At 35.8% G+C, this 16084-nt stretch overlaps 1 protein-coding gene across 1 annotated transcript; it reads right to left on the bottom strand.

The window, feature by feature from the left end:
* Positions 1-2914: 2914 nt before the first annotated feature.
* fshr (follicle stimulating hormone receptor) lies at positions 2915-14680 on the bottom strand. Its single transcript, XM_048171262.1, has 10 exons — positions 13958-14680; positions 9692-9763; positions 9088-9162; positions 8898-8969; positions 8522-8596; positions 8299-8379; positions 7510-7578; positions 7336-7410; positions 6935-7120; positions 2915-4561 (listed from the first exon to the last, which is right to left on the bottom strand). Exons 1-10 carry the CDS (start codon positions 14140-14142, stop codon positions 3439-3441), a joined length of 2013 nt encoding a protein of 670 aa, XP_048027219.1. The 5' UTR covers positions 14143-14680; the 3' UTR covers positions 2915-3438.
* Between the last annotated feature and the right edge of the window lie 1404 nt (positions 14681-16084).

The following is a 16084-nucleotide window of genomic DNA, read 5'->3' as shown; positions in this document are numbered from 1 at the left end:
ACAGCTACCTACGTTTTTGGACGCAGCCGCTGAATTTACGCGCGAGTCTGAACACAACACGCATGCGTCCTGAAGCTCTCATGCATTGCAGACCAATATTTGTTTTTAAGTGGTGAACTGTGTTTTTTTGTTGTTGTTGTTGTTTTGCGCAAACAAAGCACTTACATCGCCTCATAAAATTGAGTATAAGCCACTGGAGTCACATGGAGTTCTTTAATTATGTCTTTTTCCTACCTTTCTGGACCTTGGAGTGGTAGTTGCATTGGATATCTATGGAGAGACAGAAACCTCTCAGACTTCATCAAAAAGATCTTAATTTGTGCTCCGAAGATAAACAAAGGTCTTACAGGTGTGGAACGACACGAAGGTGAGTAATAAATTACAGAATTTTTTTTTTAAAAGGGAAGTGAAAAGAAGTAAGAACTAAGTAGGGATAATTTCCAAACAGTAGTATGCAGAATTGTTGTCAAATGATTTTATGAAATTGCGTATTTTAATCAGCGAGTGGTGTCCAGTTTTAATCTTAGAAATGAATGCGTATTGATCCAGATATGTAAAAATGCCTTAACATTTGGCAGTCCAATCAAACAATGAGTCAAGAAAGAGGTATTAATTAGGGCTGATATTCTTTCATAAACATCCATCAGACTGGAACTTGAAGGTCATGTCTTGTGGGATACGTTATTCCACACATTTTGGATAATCTATGCATACAGAATATTCGTGTGCACAGAATATATTATTATATATTTTGCAGCAACAGTGAGAGTAGTATGTAAGTATACAGTGTTTGTTGCAGTTTTTATGACCATCTTCATGCTTTTGGTGGATTACAGCGCCATCCAGTGGTCAGTAGTAGTCACAGACTCTTGAAATTCCCAGAAAACCTGACCTGTTTTTAAACACCGTTTTTATGTTCTTAAAGGGATAGTTCACCCAAAAATGAAAATCATTTACTCACCCTCATATTGTTCCAAACCTGTGTAAGTTTCTTTCTTCTGTTGAACAAAAAAGAAGATATTTTAAAGAATGTTGGTAACCAGACAGTTGATAGCACCCACTGATGTCTTCCATAGTTTTTTTTTTTTTTTTTTTTTTTTTTTTTTTTTACTACTATGGAAGTCAGTGGGTGCCATCAACTGTCTGGTTACCCGCATTCTTGGGTGTTAAACAGAAGAAAGAAACTCATACAGATTAGGAACCACTTAAGGGTGAGTAAATTATGTCAATTTTCATTTTTGAGTGAACTATCCCTTTAATGTGTACAGAATTAGCCATAGATTTATTATAAAAGCATATGTTTTATGTAGAAAGTTGGTCATTAAAATGTGGAATGGAGCACATAGGCATGTTTTTTTTTTTAAGTAATGATTATGTCTTAAAAATAGATTTTTAAAAATGATTTTTAAGTTGTAAAGGTTGCAGTATCTTCTATCTGTCTTCTCTGTGTGTGGCTTTCTCACTGTCCACTGTTCCCTTGACTTGCGGCATTGAACCCCTGGCCTTGATACATGAGCCATATCTTCATAACAGATTCCTCTTCTTTGTGGACTTCCTCAGCCCATTTGAGGTTTGAGTTCAGGGAGCTGTGTGTAGCGCAGCTGCTGTAACTGCCACACACTCCCATTGCCCCCCTCTAACACTGAGGCAAACATTGCTGCCTAAAAAAACCCCCAGCAGAACAACAGCTCTCTGTCCCAGAGCTTAAACATTATTGCAGGTGCAAAGATAAGAACAGAGGCAGGACTTGGACAGAGTGAAACTCACTCCTAACTTGGCGTGTGCCTCAGTTTGTGTAAAGCAGCCTGCTGTGCTTTACTTTGTTGTGGCTGTCCAATGAAGAATTTATTACATGTACTGTAAGTCCATTCGACTTAAAACTCCCATACTCTCTCAGACATCCTCTCTCATACTGCGGGTGGCCAGCGAGGTTATGGTGACCTTGAACAAACCATTCCAGTGCTAAAGTACTGAAATATTTGTGATAAGAGGGGATGATGGTAAGGGCTATAAATGTCTTCTCAGTTTCAACATGCATGAGAACTGAAATAATACAGTAGACAATAAAACTATTTGAATGGACCTGGAGGTTTTTTTATAATTATGTTGTGTAATTACATTTTTACGATGATTGTTCTTATTCAAAAAAGTGAATAAATATACAAAACACACTCCTCATCTTATAAACTCACTCCTCAGTTCTCAAAAGCTCCTCAAAATTTCATTTTTTAACATGTTTGTTTTTCTGCCAGCATTATCAGCACAAGCCTTAATGGGTTAGTTCACCCAAAAATGAAAATTCTGTCATTAATTACTCACCTTCATGTGTTTCCAAACCCGTAAGACCTTCGTTCATCTTCGAAATACAAATTAAGATATTTTTGATGAAATCTGAGGCCTCCATTGACAGCAAGATAATTAACACTTTCAGATGCCCAGAAAGTTACTAAAGGCATATTTAAAACAGTTCATGTGACTACAGTGGTTCAACCTTAATGTTATGAAGTGATGAGAATACTTTTTGTGCGCCACAAAACAAAATAACGACTTTATTTAACAATATCTAGTGATGGGCAATTTTAAAACACTGCTTCATGAAGCTTCGAAGCTTTACGAATCTTTTGTTTCGAATCAGTGGTTTAGAGCACGTATCAAACTGCCAAAGTTTTTGTTATTTTTGGACCAAAATGTATTTTCGATGCTTCAACAAATTCTAACTAACCCACTGATGTCACATGGACTACTTTGATGATGTTTTTATTACCTTTCTGGACATGGACAGTATACAGTACATACATTTTCAATGGAGGGACAGAAAGCTCTCGGACTAAATCTAAAATATCTTAATTTGTGTTCCGAAGATGAACGGAGGTCTTACGGGTTTGGAACGACATGAGGGTGAGTCATTAATGACATAATTTTCATTTTTGGGTGAACTAACCCTTTAATGGGATAGTTCAACCAAAAGTGAAAACTCCATCATCATCATTTATCATCATCAAATTGAAACTTGTATGACTGTCTTCCATGGATCACAAAAGATATTCTGTGTTTCAGTTACTTTTGTTAATTTCATTGTATGGAATAACCACTAAAACATTTTTCAAAATATCTAAAATATCTATCTTAAATGATTACATTATTCATCCTTAAGATATCACATAATCTCAATTTTTGAACACTAATGCATGCAGAATATGTCAAAAGTCAATCAAGCAGCATTTCGTGAATGGTGTGAATACTTCTAAAGACATCTGAATCGGTTGACTTGAGAGGTCAAGCACTATATGAGACGCCTTTACCCTATTTCATGCCATAGAAACCTTCAAAATTTTTATATCCAGATTCCACATTTTCCTTATTTATCCTCATTTTTGCCTACAAGCAGCATACGGTTTCAGCTGGTCACACCAGAGTTATGGTGGATTGAGTTAGTGGTCAGTGCACTTGGGCGATGTGCACCAGGGAGTATAGTGTTCCATCACTAGTCTTTGGCAAAGGCACCATGGCTCCGTTTTCCCCCAAAGAGATCTCTGTGCGGTAAATGTGTGCACGTGTTTTGAAGCAGCCGAACCGGCTAGTCAGAATGAAGAAATCCCTCTTGAAGGTTTTAGTTAAGAAGGAGTAGAGAAATGGGTTTGAGCAGGAATTTATGGGGTAAAAAAGCACCAGCAAGACTTTGGCGTGAGAAACTGTGATTAGCGGTAGTTTTAAGGCTGCGGAGATGGCAAAAAATGAGATGGGCGCCATACACAGGAAGTCGGTGAAGATGAGCACGGCCATGCGCTTGGCTATACGCATGTCTGCGTTGACAGGAACGAAGGCAGGATTGTGGACGGTCAGGTAGATGCGCATATAACAGACACACACAACCAGAAAAGCTGCTACGTTGAGTAGGAGCAACAGCACCACGTATCCTTGTGAAAGCACTGTTTCTACATCCATGGGCAGGCAGATGCTGGTCTTCCTGTAGCTGCTCACTCCCAACATGGGCATCAGAGCAGTCAGCAGGGCAAAAATCCACCCCGCTGCCATTACCGCGCAGGCATGGCGCAGGCGCAGTTTGCGTTCCAGCTCCATGGCATAAGTGATGGTGTACCAGCGCTCCAGGGTAATGGCAGTCAGGGTGTAGACGGAGAGCTCACTGGAGAAGACCGTGAAGAAGCCGGCCACATGGCAGCCTGCTCCTGTCTGCCAGTCAATGCCATAGTTATAGTAGTGGGACTGTGTGTAAATGTCAGCGCCGGCAATGAGCACCAGGTAAATTCCCATGCAGAGGTCTGCAAAAGCCAGGTGGCACATTAGAAACCTGGGAACGGTTAGTTTGTAGTGACTGGTGAGGAGCACCAGGAAGACAACAACATTTCCCACGATGGCCAGTATGCTGATGAACCAGATCAGAACACGTAGGAACGTAAAACCCATGATGTCCTCGCAAGGGTTGAATGCATCTGGTGTAGGGTAGCAGGTCACTTCTATCACATCCTTACAGTGGTCTTCGAAAAAATCTGGCTCCAGGCGGAGGGCACCAGGATCGTTACACATTTGATTCTTCACAGACCTATGTGAACACAAATAATATCTGAGTGTTAAATAGGTTTTTAGTGTTAAATTAAGAAAATGAAAAATTCTGTCACCATTTTCTTACCCTCATGTTGTTTCAAACCTGTATGACTTCTTCCCTCTATGTAACAGAAAAGGATACATTTAGCAGAATGTTCACGCTGCTCTTTTCCATACAATGAAAGTGGTGACCAGCACTTAAAATGACAAAAAGCATCATAAAAGTAGACTCATGTGCAATATGTGCAATATTCCAAGTCGTCTGAAGCTATATGAGCTCTTTTTGTGAAGAAAAGTCTGTGGATATTTAAATATGTTGTCAATATCTTTTTACAGCATTTTGGCCTTAACATTGCTTATTCTTGTTTTTCTTGTAACCAGCTGACATGCCAAATTTGAAAATATGTCTATTCAAACAGCATGAATGATGAGAGCTAAGATGGAGCAGAAAATATTCAGTAGAAACATTTGAAATATAGATCATCAGCTGATGTTATGGTACTTTAAGGCCAGTTCACTCCAACATGAATGTTCAACCCGATCTCATGAGAAAATGTTACTATTTTATGAGGTGGCAGTTTTAGATTAAGGCAGCGGCTATTTGCACTAAGTGAAAATAGCATATTTTCTTAGCAATAGATTCTATTTACACTAGGTGAATATAGCGATAGATTCTATTTACACCATGTAAAAGTATTAGCAATAAGAGTAAATAGTAATTAGATGCTATCTATACTTTATATTGGCAAATACTATTTGCACCTCATCATTTTTTTGTACATTAACAGGATGCAATAATATCATAGAGTGTAAAGGATTATATTTATTAAAATTATTGAATATATGCTGCCTTATTGGGAGAATAAAAACCCTCCCTACACATTCCCCTAACCATACCATATTAAACACATTTTTATTGAAAAATGTGAGCTTGGCAAAAGGCAGATTTGAACCCGCGTCAATAGCATCAAAAGCCAGGTCTGTGCCCTCGCTACCGCTGCACCAGAAGATGTTGAATTATGCTACGTTGGTGGGTGGACCTAGTGAAAAGAGCATTTGCCAACAAGGGACACTCTTTGTGCTTAGTGTACATAGACACTCTGTTTAGGGCAAATATCATTTGTACGATTTTAAGAAGTACAAAACAAAAACAAAACGTAGACATGATGGTCCCTAACCCCACCTTTAAACCTAACTCAGTGGGTTACGCAGATTGTATGGAAATGTAAGAATGAAATTACGAATTCATACTGCCACAAGAGTGCACTGGAACACACGGTCTGATTTGAGCATGTAATTTGTCTGTGGCTTAGACCAATGCATAAAAAAATTAAAATGAAAATGCAAATTAACTTTGTGACAGTAGGTGGCACTTATAGAAAAGCAGAAATTACCCCAATTCACAGAGTGCTGTGCAACTTTTAGTTTCATACTGGCACCCGATTGTCATAGAGAAGATCCATCAACATCAAATACAAGAGTACAGATACAAGAGAGCCGGTTCCAGATGTCGCTCAGCAAAAAACAAATCCTAGTTTTATGTAACAGCAGTAGCTCTAGGCATGTGACCAAAAGTACACATCTTATTGGTTTTGCCAGCTTTATTCGCAGTGCGATGGGAATTACAGTAATAATATTACTTTTTGCAGTAACTAGTAGTGTAGCTAATTACTAATAAGATTTCAGTAATAATATTACAGTTACCATCCATAAAACAGCTCATTACTTAGTTACTTTTGATGCCTCAACCCCTACTGATTTGAAATCCAACAATCCAATAGATGAATACAACACTTTTACCTAAAAGTCACTATCAATCACCATTGCGTGTTTGTAATAACTTCTGACTGCGATCAATGTTGATTTTTGGTCAAATGATGAGGCAAAAAATATGTTGTTAGCAACATTTTAGAAGAATTTTATGGGGAAGATATACAATTCTGTGGGAAGCAAGGGATCAGTAATATAACCAGTAGTGTAACTAATTACTGTTGCCAGAAAGTAATAAGTAAGTTCTTTTGAAAGGAGTATCTAGTAATGAGTAATAAATTACATTTTTTGAGTAACGAGCTCAACACTTATCATAACGGACTCATTAACAGCCGCTAATCCAAATTAAAATGTTTATCACACCGTATATTTGTCTAGTTGTGAACAGGCCTTTATGGTGCTTTTTGGTCATTTTTGCAGCTTCTGTGCTTTTTGACACTATCTATTATTTACAGTGTATGGAAAATAGCAGTGTACACATCCTGCCAAATAATTACTCCTTTTGTAAAGGAAAGAAACCACACAGGTTTATAACAATTATGAGGATGAGTAAATCATAACAGTATAAACTGTTGTAATTGAATGTAATTTTGTAATTGACTTGTGCTTCTTGAAGTTTTTGAAGGCACAGCAGTGGCTGGGGTAGGTCAGATTGGCCTGCGTGAGCTCAGTAAACAGCTCCAGGCTTGGAAGCCTCCTCAGAGAGTAGACTGAGACGGCTGTCAGAAGCTTAAGGGTCCTCAGCATGCTTTCCGGTAGTGTGTGGACGGCAGTACGTGAGATGTCCCTGTAATGACAGCAGCCATTTCAGTGTCCAATGCAGGATTTGATGTGCATAGATTGAACTAAATGTACACTAATAGTGTACAAACCAGGTAACTGAGGTTAGTGTGAGTGTAACAGGAATTGCTTTGAGAGCTTGTCCTGAGGACATAGAGTGGGTGTGTGATGCTCCAGCTGGTGAGTTGTATTGTTGTTGAAAGCAGAGTTGTTCATGCTTACAGAACGATGGGGCCTTCAGCTCCTATAAAGGCGTAACTGTGGATATGATTCAGCTGCTGGTTTCCCATGAGAAAGCTGTGAGAAAGAGAGAGAAAGGGATTAGACCAAAGATTAGAGGTTTTATGTGAGATGCTAATTTATAAATATATATATACAAAATGTAACTGAACTCACAGTTTCTCAATTTTGGTACCATTGAATGCATAGCTGTCTATCTCACGGATCCCATTCTTTGTTAATCTCCTGCAAGAGTACATTAATTTAGACCAGTTTCCAAAAGTTTGGGGTCGGTAAGATTTTTTAAAAGAAGTCTCTTATTCTCACTGAGGCTGCATTTATTTAATTAAAAATACTGTAAAACAGTCATATTGTGAAATGTTATTCCAATTTAAAAATAACCTTTTCTATATTAATATATTTTAAAAAGTAATAAAGTTTTCAGCATCATTACTCCAGTCTTCAGTCACATGATCCTTCAGAAATCATTCTAATATGCTGATTTGGTTCTCAAGAAACGTGTCTTCTAATTATCAATGTCGAAAACAGTTGTGCTGCTTTTTTTGTGGAAACCATTTTTTTTTTTTTTAGAATTCTTTGATGAATAGAAAGTTCAAAAGAACAACATTTATTTTAAATATAAATATTTTGAAATTTATTAATTAATCTGACCCCAAATTTTTAAACGGTAGTGTAGATAAAGTAAAATTCTGTTACATTTACATATATTGTAAAAATTTTAATAGTCAATACATGCAATTTTGTTGTGTAATATTATAAAAAATATTTGTTTGAACAGTTAGTTTAACAGCAGTTGAAGTTAGCTTGTTTTTTGTCATGTACTCCAAGACTTTTTTTTCAATTTAAATTTAAGTATAGTGTGCGTTATTATTAATAAATCAATAACCATTCCTCTCATAAAGAATAACATTTTGGGAATAATCAATCATGCAGCCGCATACTTACAGCTCGGTTATGGTGGCACTGGTCAATCCGAGGAAGGCGTTACTGGGAATCCTCTCTATGTGCATGTTATCTTGTAGATCACTAGAACATAAATTTGATATAGCAGTATATGGATAATTTATTTGTATATTTATAGATTGTAAGTTTTGAGAATGGACATTACACCTGAACCAAGTCAAAATATACATTAAGACTGTAGAAACAAGTAGAAGTAGAAACTTACAATAGAAATTCAAGAGCAGCAGAGTTGATTTTTGAAAAATCAGGCAGGATTTTAAGACCAGTGTTTGATATAGTCCTGGAGGAACACACACACACACACACATACAGGAAGACCAGATTAATGAATGTAATACGTCAGAGTGACATTTGTATTTTGTCTTTGCATCTGTAGCCTTTGTTTCCTGTGAGAAACATTTGATATGGATATTGACCTGTGTTTAGGTCATTTTGCTTTTACTGAGGTCTTTCAGCAATCTTACCATAACTCAATGCTAGCCTGAAACTCATGTGGGAATATACTCCCTTTAAATTGCTGAACCACAGCATGAAACCACAATGACTCAGAGTAAGAGTAATGAAGACAGAAAATAACTCACAGATACCGTAGCTTTGGAAGTCTCCAGAAGGCATCTTTGTGCATCATAAGGTTTTTGGATTTTGTAATAGTTCTATCAGAGAAATGGATACGTTATTTTGTGTTTCCGAAAATTTACTGCACCATTTGATTCAAATGGGTTGACAAGAATGTGATTGGACGTTATTTCCACACGCAGTGCTGCAACATACATTTCCTGTAGCTCTGTCAGGTTGGAAAAGGCAAAGGCTTCAATTTGCTCAAGAGCACCATTCTCGGACACCACTCTGAGAAGGAGAATAATAATCATATAGCGATATATATTATTATGAGCAGTTAATATGAATGTCTGAAGCTTTATAAAACTGATTGCAATACATCAAATTGCAATACAATACAATACAAAATCTTAATTGCCATGCACGATTTTCACTTATTTGTTCTACCGAAGTGCATAGGGGGAATTTAAATCACTCTCCAAATACTGATTTGAGAAAAGAAATGGATTACATTTACAATAAAAAATCACACTAGTCAATTTCTCTCGTAGTATTTTCCGGTGATACATATCTCCAGTGTCTGGGTCACTGTTAAACATCATGTTCCATATCAAAGTCTAAACATATTCAATCAAGACTAAATATCATATGTTTATATGTGGTTTTGAAAACTAAGCCAAAAAGAGTTGTAGGCATTCAGTATGTCTCTGTTTTTTGATTGATTGAATTCTTTCTAATCTCCATGTGCATTCCTGCTGAATATGCAATTCCATGTTTTAATAGTAAACATCTCTGTGTCCTTCACTCTCGCACTCACATTCTCTTCAGCTCATGTAGTTCAGACAGGGCTGCTCGGCGAAACACGCTGATCTGAGTCAGTTTGATCTCCCTGCGCAAAATTAGACAGAAGAGATGTGATTCATCATCCAACAATTCATTATCATCAATGTGTTACAGTTATAAATATCACAATCTGTTCAGAGGTGAATGTTTTATGAGCAATCTGATATAAAAGCTGGCATAGCTATATCAGATATGGCTGTTTTGTTTAGTTTTGCATCCACCAGATCACCAATTACTTTTCATTTCAATCTACACTCTAAAAAATGCTGGGTTAAAAATGACCCAAGTTGGCTTGAAAATGGACAAACCCAGAAACTGGGTTAAAAGTTTGCCCAACTTAGTGTCTGGAGTCCCTTTTTATTATTCATATGAAAATATACTGTAATGGACCCTACTTTATTGCTTATATATTTGGTTATTATATGCAATCTATTGTTAACTCTGACCAAAGTATATATTGTATTACCCAATTTTGGTTTGTGCTATTGCACTTTTTATGTAAAATGAGCCCCATTGTTTGTTTGTGTTGTTTTTGTTTCTGTACATTATGTGTTGTTACAGATATATGATGTACATTGTTGTGTAAGTGTTCAAGAAAATGCAATAAAAATAGTATTTAACAAAAAGTTTGCCCAACGTTCTGGGACAGTTTTATTTAACCCAACTATTTAAAAATGACTAAGTGTCTGGCTTAAAATGAACCCAAAATATGTTGGAAATTAAAAATCAGACACATAATTAGTAGAGGCAACGATAATAATCAAAAAGTCAACATTAATTACTAAGCAATTTAATATTGCTTAATATAATTGTTTAATTATTATTCATTAAACTTATTAAAATGTTAAATGTTAATTTATTAAACGTAATAAATGTTAATTTGCAAGATATTCTGGATTCATTTTAAGCAAGCAATACAGTACACTAAAAAAAAAAGAACTTTCACTGTTGTTAGTTTCACTCAAACCACCCTTGTTCACATTACTTAAAAAACTCATGTAACTACATAAAATTGAATATTGTCAGCTTTACTTAGTAAGTGTTTGTTCAGTCAACTTAACATTGCTCTGATATAACTAACTGTGCAGTGGATACGTACTTCCCAGCATGCTTTGCAAGGGACTGCATTAGGAGAGTAAATTTAGGGATTGAAGTGTTATTTTATGTGTTTTTCAGTAAAGGGAAAGATGTTGTTAGTTTATGTTAGTGTTTAATGTTCAGTTATGTTGGACATTTAGAGTAGTTTCTGTAATGTTTTTGAATTTTGTGGTTACCATTATGCAAAAGAGCGTCGCCTGTGTTTAGGCTGTGCGCACTCATATGCGCATGCTTAAAGGATGAAATTCCTGCTCTCAATTCAATTGAGTTTGTTCAATGAATTATTTTTTGAGTGCATTTTGGGATGAGGGGCTGCATTCTGATATGTTGTATCTTTTTTATTTAAATGATTATTCAAAAAAAAAAAGTGTTCACCTTACGTAATCAACATAACATTATTAAGTAAACTGCACATATAAATATTATGTAACAGTGACATTCAAATGATTTGTATTTACTCAAAGAAATTTTGTCAGCTTTACTTGAATTTCTTTTGTTCATTCCACTAAATCGTTTTTTGTACAAATTACTCAATATTGTTGCGTGGAACCACTTGACACTTAATTTTTAAGTAAATCCAACAATTAATTTTTTTGAGTGTATTTTTTAAAGCAATAGTTACAAATATTTAACCCAACCGCTGGGTTAAAACAACCCAATTGCTGGGTTTGTCCATTTTCAACGCAACCTGGGTTGTTTTTAACATTTTTTTAGAGTGTAATTTAATAAGTCAGTTAATTCTGCAGCCATTTTGATAAGACCTCATGGACAGCTATACAACCAGAGCTGGTATTTAATTGAATGGAGGGTTCACTACGAAATCTCCCATTTATTTTTTTATGTGTTGTCCATCTCCACCCTATTATTGATACCAGACTGGCTGAAATCACACGCTCATGGCAATTCATAACTATTTTACATTTCGCCGAATTGGTGGCTATATAATTCTCATGAATTCAAACCTTGACGCTTACTTTTTTCCCTAAAAAAATGTTTCTGTACAGATCACAATGTACAAATTCATACATTTTCTCATGAGATCGGTCTGGCTCAAATGTTAAAGTGTCAGAATGTGCTCTTAAAAACTCTTTCCAAGTGTATTTATAAACGTTATATATATATATATATATATATACATGTGAACTGTATCCTCATGAAAGTTAGTATGAACAGAATGAGTCATAGCAGAAATTAGGTCATTTAAGATGTGAAATCTTATGAGAAATGCGAACACAGTTACCAGTAGCCTATTTACAGACAACTGCAAATAATCTTTTTGCTGTCAAGCTTTTTGTGTAATTGTTTTTGCACACCGCCATTAGTGTCTGTGTGTTCTTCCTGTGGATATTCATTCCTGTAATCCCTCTGAAATGCAGACAGTCCAATTACACAAAGCACACTGAGTGCCTTTTAAAGTAAATGATGCTGGTGGGAGAGATACAGATATTAAAAATTAGAAAAATCACTTTATGTTTGTTATATCATAGTTTTACTTTTTTTTTTTAGATTCTTGTTATTTTTACTTATTTTGTCCCTGACTGAGTTTGGAGTGGGGTTATCTGTATGGCTGACCAGTGGTGGATGGGGGGAGTGTTTGAAGGCGATTACATTTATTTTTGTGATTTCATTTGGTCCTGTAAGTGTTGCAGAAAATACACACTGCAGCTTTAAGAACTCATAATACATGACAGAATCAGGGTTATTATTGTTAACTAAAAATAAAACATCACAAAACATGAAGTAGTAAAAAACTGAAACTAAATAAACTCAAAATAATCAATACAAATGAGTAAAAACTATATAGCCTAAAGTGAAAATTTGCACATTTGAACATTTGCAGAATTCCTATCAAGCACAGGACTGTTCTTTCCTACGGTGCCAAGTAGAAAGTCTGGCACGCTGAGGCAAACAAGCTGAAAAGCTCTTGGTGCTCTTTCTAAAATGGAAAAGTAAAGAAGCCTAAAGTAATGAACCCAAAGACATTAGTGTGAAATGTGTTACCAAGCTGAGCGTCTTGTGCTAGGTTCAGCTGGGCATCCTTTTCCAAACTGACTGACATTCGGTTCAAAACAGAAATACAACCCATGATTAACCTGCTTGAGGAGCCAAAGATAGTCATCTTCATGTTTACATCTCTTCTTTGACTGGCTGAAATGAGTAGACTAAAATAACAGATGACTTCATGCGATACATTTGACATAAAAACAACACTCCCCCGTTTCAGGCTTGAGAGTTCTTTTGAGGGACGATAGCCTTGAGATTACAAAAAATATTCTGGGACTCACAACAGATTCCTAGTCATTTACATTTTCTCCAAAAGCACAATAACAAGCTCTGGAACAATAACATTGTCATTAAGATTCTCATATTTTTAATAATGCTGTCAAGCTTTTGACTGGTATACATTACTTTAATTACTGTATGACGTTCATTAAAATGATTATTTATTTGATCATTTTATTTAAATTAAAAGTCTGAAAAGTAACGCATAATCAATTTTCATTAAAAAAAATCATGATTAAAAGTTACTATATACTCTTTTTAAATAAAAAAGCCAAATAAATGAATCCAATACGTAAATAAAAAATTGCATATTTCATTTTGTAATTTAATACTATTTTATAGTAACTTTTATTCATAATAATTTTAATGAAAATTTATTATACTAATTTAAGTGACTACTTTTTATTTTGGTATTATTTACTGTATGTAGCATTTCATAATATTAAAAATTATTTTACTTAAATTTAAATTAAATTATTTTATTTGATATGTGCTTTTGACATTTTTTCTTATTAGTTTTTGTTTTTATATTTGTTTTATTGTAGTTTTTGTCATTTTAGTACTTCAACTTTGTTTATTTCAGTTACATTGCTCATTTTTTATATTAAATGTAATATTTATTTATTTTTATTTCAACTTTATTTCAATTAATAAAACATTTTTTATAGTTTTAGTTTACAATAACAACACATATATACTGTAGCTTCAACATCCAAAACAGCTACGTGGCATCAAAATATTTGAAGTGAACATGAAGTTTGTGTCTTTTGATATTTATTACCTGAAATTCTAGATCTAGATGTTAATTACTTTACGTGTGTTTTAACGTGCATTTGTGTGTGTGTTTGTTTATACTCACACAAATGTGGTATTTTTCGGTATATTTCTTGGCATCTCATGAACCTTGTTGCCCAGACAGAAGAAACTGCGAGTTGTAGCATTAAATGAGCAGAAATGAGATCCAGCAAACATGCCTTCTGTGTGTGGAATGGACCAGTCGAAACTAAAGCAGAGCATCATCAACAAGACCGTCCTCTTTATCATCTTCTCTTGTAGGTGGAAGGGTTTGTACAGTGTTTGTGAACTGAGGCCTTTAGTGTAGCGTCCTGAAGCAGCTCCTGGTCTCCGCTGATGTTCAGGTGAGGGTGGGGCTGTACCGCCCAGATCGGTCTTGGTTCGGAGTCTATTTGCGTGGTGTTTTCTGGTTGTAGTGGTCTGTTCTTCTGAAGCCGCAGGGAGGCTGATCTCTTTCTAAGAGGCGTGTTGGTCAGAAGCTCTACAGCCAAAGCCAAGAGAGACCTTGGGAGAGAGGTCTTCTGATAACAAACAAATGTTTTGTTCATTCCTCCCCTCCAAACCTAATTTCTTTCCTCCTCTCGCTGTTTTCTTCAGAACGTGAATGCGGTCCTCCCCATCTATAATGAGCTCCAAAAGTCCTAGAAAAGCTACATACAAAACTGTCTTCCTGTGGCAATATTCATTGTGAAGTTACCTTTGTTACTTTTTTGGCAATGTAAGTGCAAGCTACTTAGTAAACATCTATTTTCCTTTTCACATCTCTGCTCTCCCTTTCTGGAATCAGATAGACATGTAAGGGAAGCACATTATATGAATTATAGCCGGTTTGGTACTAGTTGGCTTGTGAGTGCTGGTCTCCCTCAGGGAATGACCTGAGCTGTTTAGTCTTAGAAACTTTGTTTGAGTCTAACATGTGTAAGTTTGATAGTAGTGAACTACGTGTTCAGACACTGACACCAAACACACATACACACACATACACGTTTTCATGTTTTATGGGGACATTCCATAGACATGATTTTTATACTGTGCAAACTGTATATTCTATCCCCTAACCCTAAACCTACTTATATTCATTTGCTGTTTTGAAGCCCAAAATAAATGCATCCATCTATCGTAAATATAATTCACATGGCTCTAGGGGGTTAATAAAGGCCCTCTGGAGCGAAGCGATGGGTTTTGTAAGAAAAATATCAAAATTTAAAACTTTATAAAGTAAAATAACTAGCTTCCGCCAGATTACTGTACACATTCTGCACAAGTCAAGTTTAGACGCCTCTCGCGATTTAAACAAATATGGCTGGGCAACAAACTCAAGCTCCCCTTCTCTTATATCGAAATCCTCCGACATTTCTAATTTGTGACCAGTGTTTTGTTTTGCTCAATCCTCTGTGCTTCCGCGTTCATCATTGCGTCATGCGTCAGGTCAGAGGTTACTCTTCTGCCGCAAATCGATGCGTATGGCCATCTGCCAGTAGCTAGTTATTTTACTTTATACATTTTTTAAATATGGATATTTTTCTTACAAAAACCCATCGCTTTTTTTCAGAAGGCCTTTATTAACCCCCTGGAGCCTTATAGATTATTTTTATGATGGATGGATGGATGCAGGCTTAAAAACTACCATTATAAAGCTTGGAGGAGCCAGGATATTTATTAATACTGTATATCTCCGATTGTGTTCGTCTGAAAGAAGATGGTCATATACACCTAGGATGGATAGAGGGAGAGTAAATCATGGGATAATTTTTTTTAAAGTGGGCCATAGGACTCTTAAGTCCTATTCGGATGGAATTAGTTTTACATTGGGAGGTGGAGTAATGCAATTTTACCTCAGGACGTCTGTAATATTAATGGCCAATTCGCACGGGATAAGATATCTCAGTAAAACTAGCAGAAGTGGGAGGGGTAACTCGATTTACTCACCGGCGTCACCTCCCTGTCGTCATGTGGGTATACGTTGCTTCCTGATACCATGTGTGCAAACACATATAATCTAAATATATATAAACTATATATAACAGTTAGGCCCGGTCAAACAATTTATTAATTAAATTATGGTTGGATTATGATGGTAATAGGCACTTAGCTAAATCTAAAATTAGTTTTTTTGCCTCTGACAAGTGCTTTCAATCTTCTTTTTGCTCTGAATGGTATGTGGAAAATACTTGCCACAGACTTGTCCCAC

The sequence above is a fragment of the Megalobrama amblycephala genome, linkage group LG20, assembly GCF_018812025.1.
Source record: "Megalobrama amblycephala isolate DHTTF-2021 linkage group LG20, ASM1881202v1, whole genome shotgun sequence".
NCBI classification, from domain to species: Eukaryota; Metazoa; Chordata; class Actinopteri; order Cypriniformes; family Xenocyprididae; genus Megalobrama; species Megalobrama amblycephala.
Note: the sequence above shows the minus strand (reverse complement) of the source record. Positions and strands in the feature narration are given on the sequence as shown.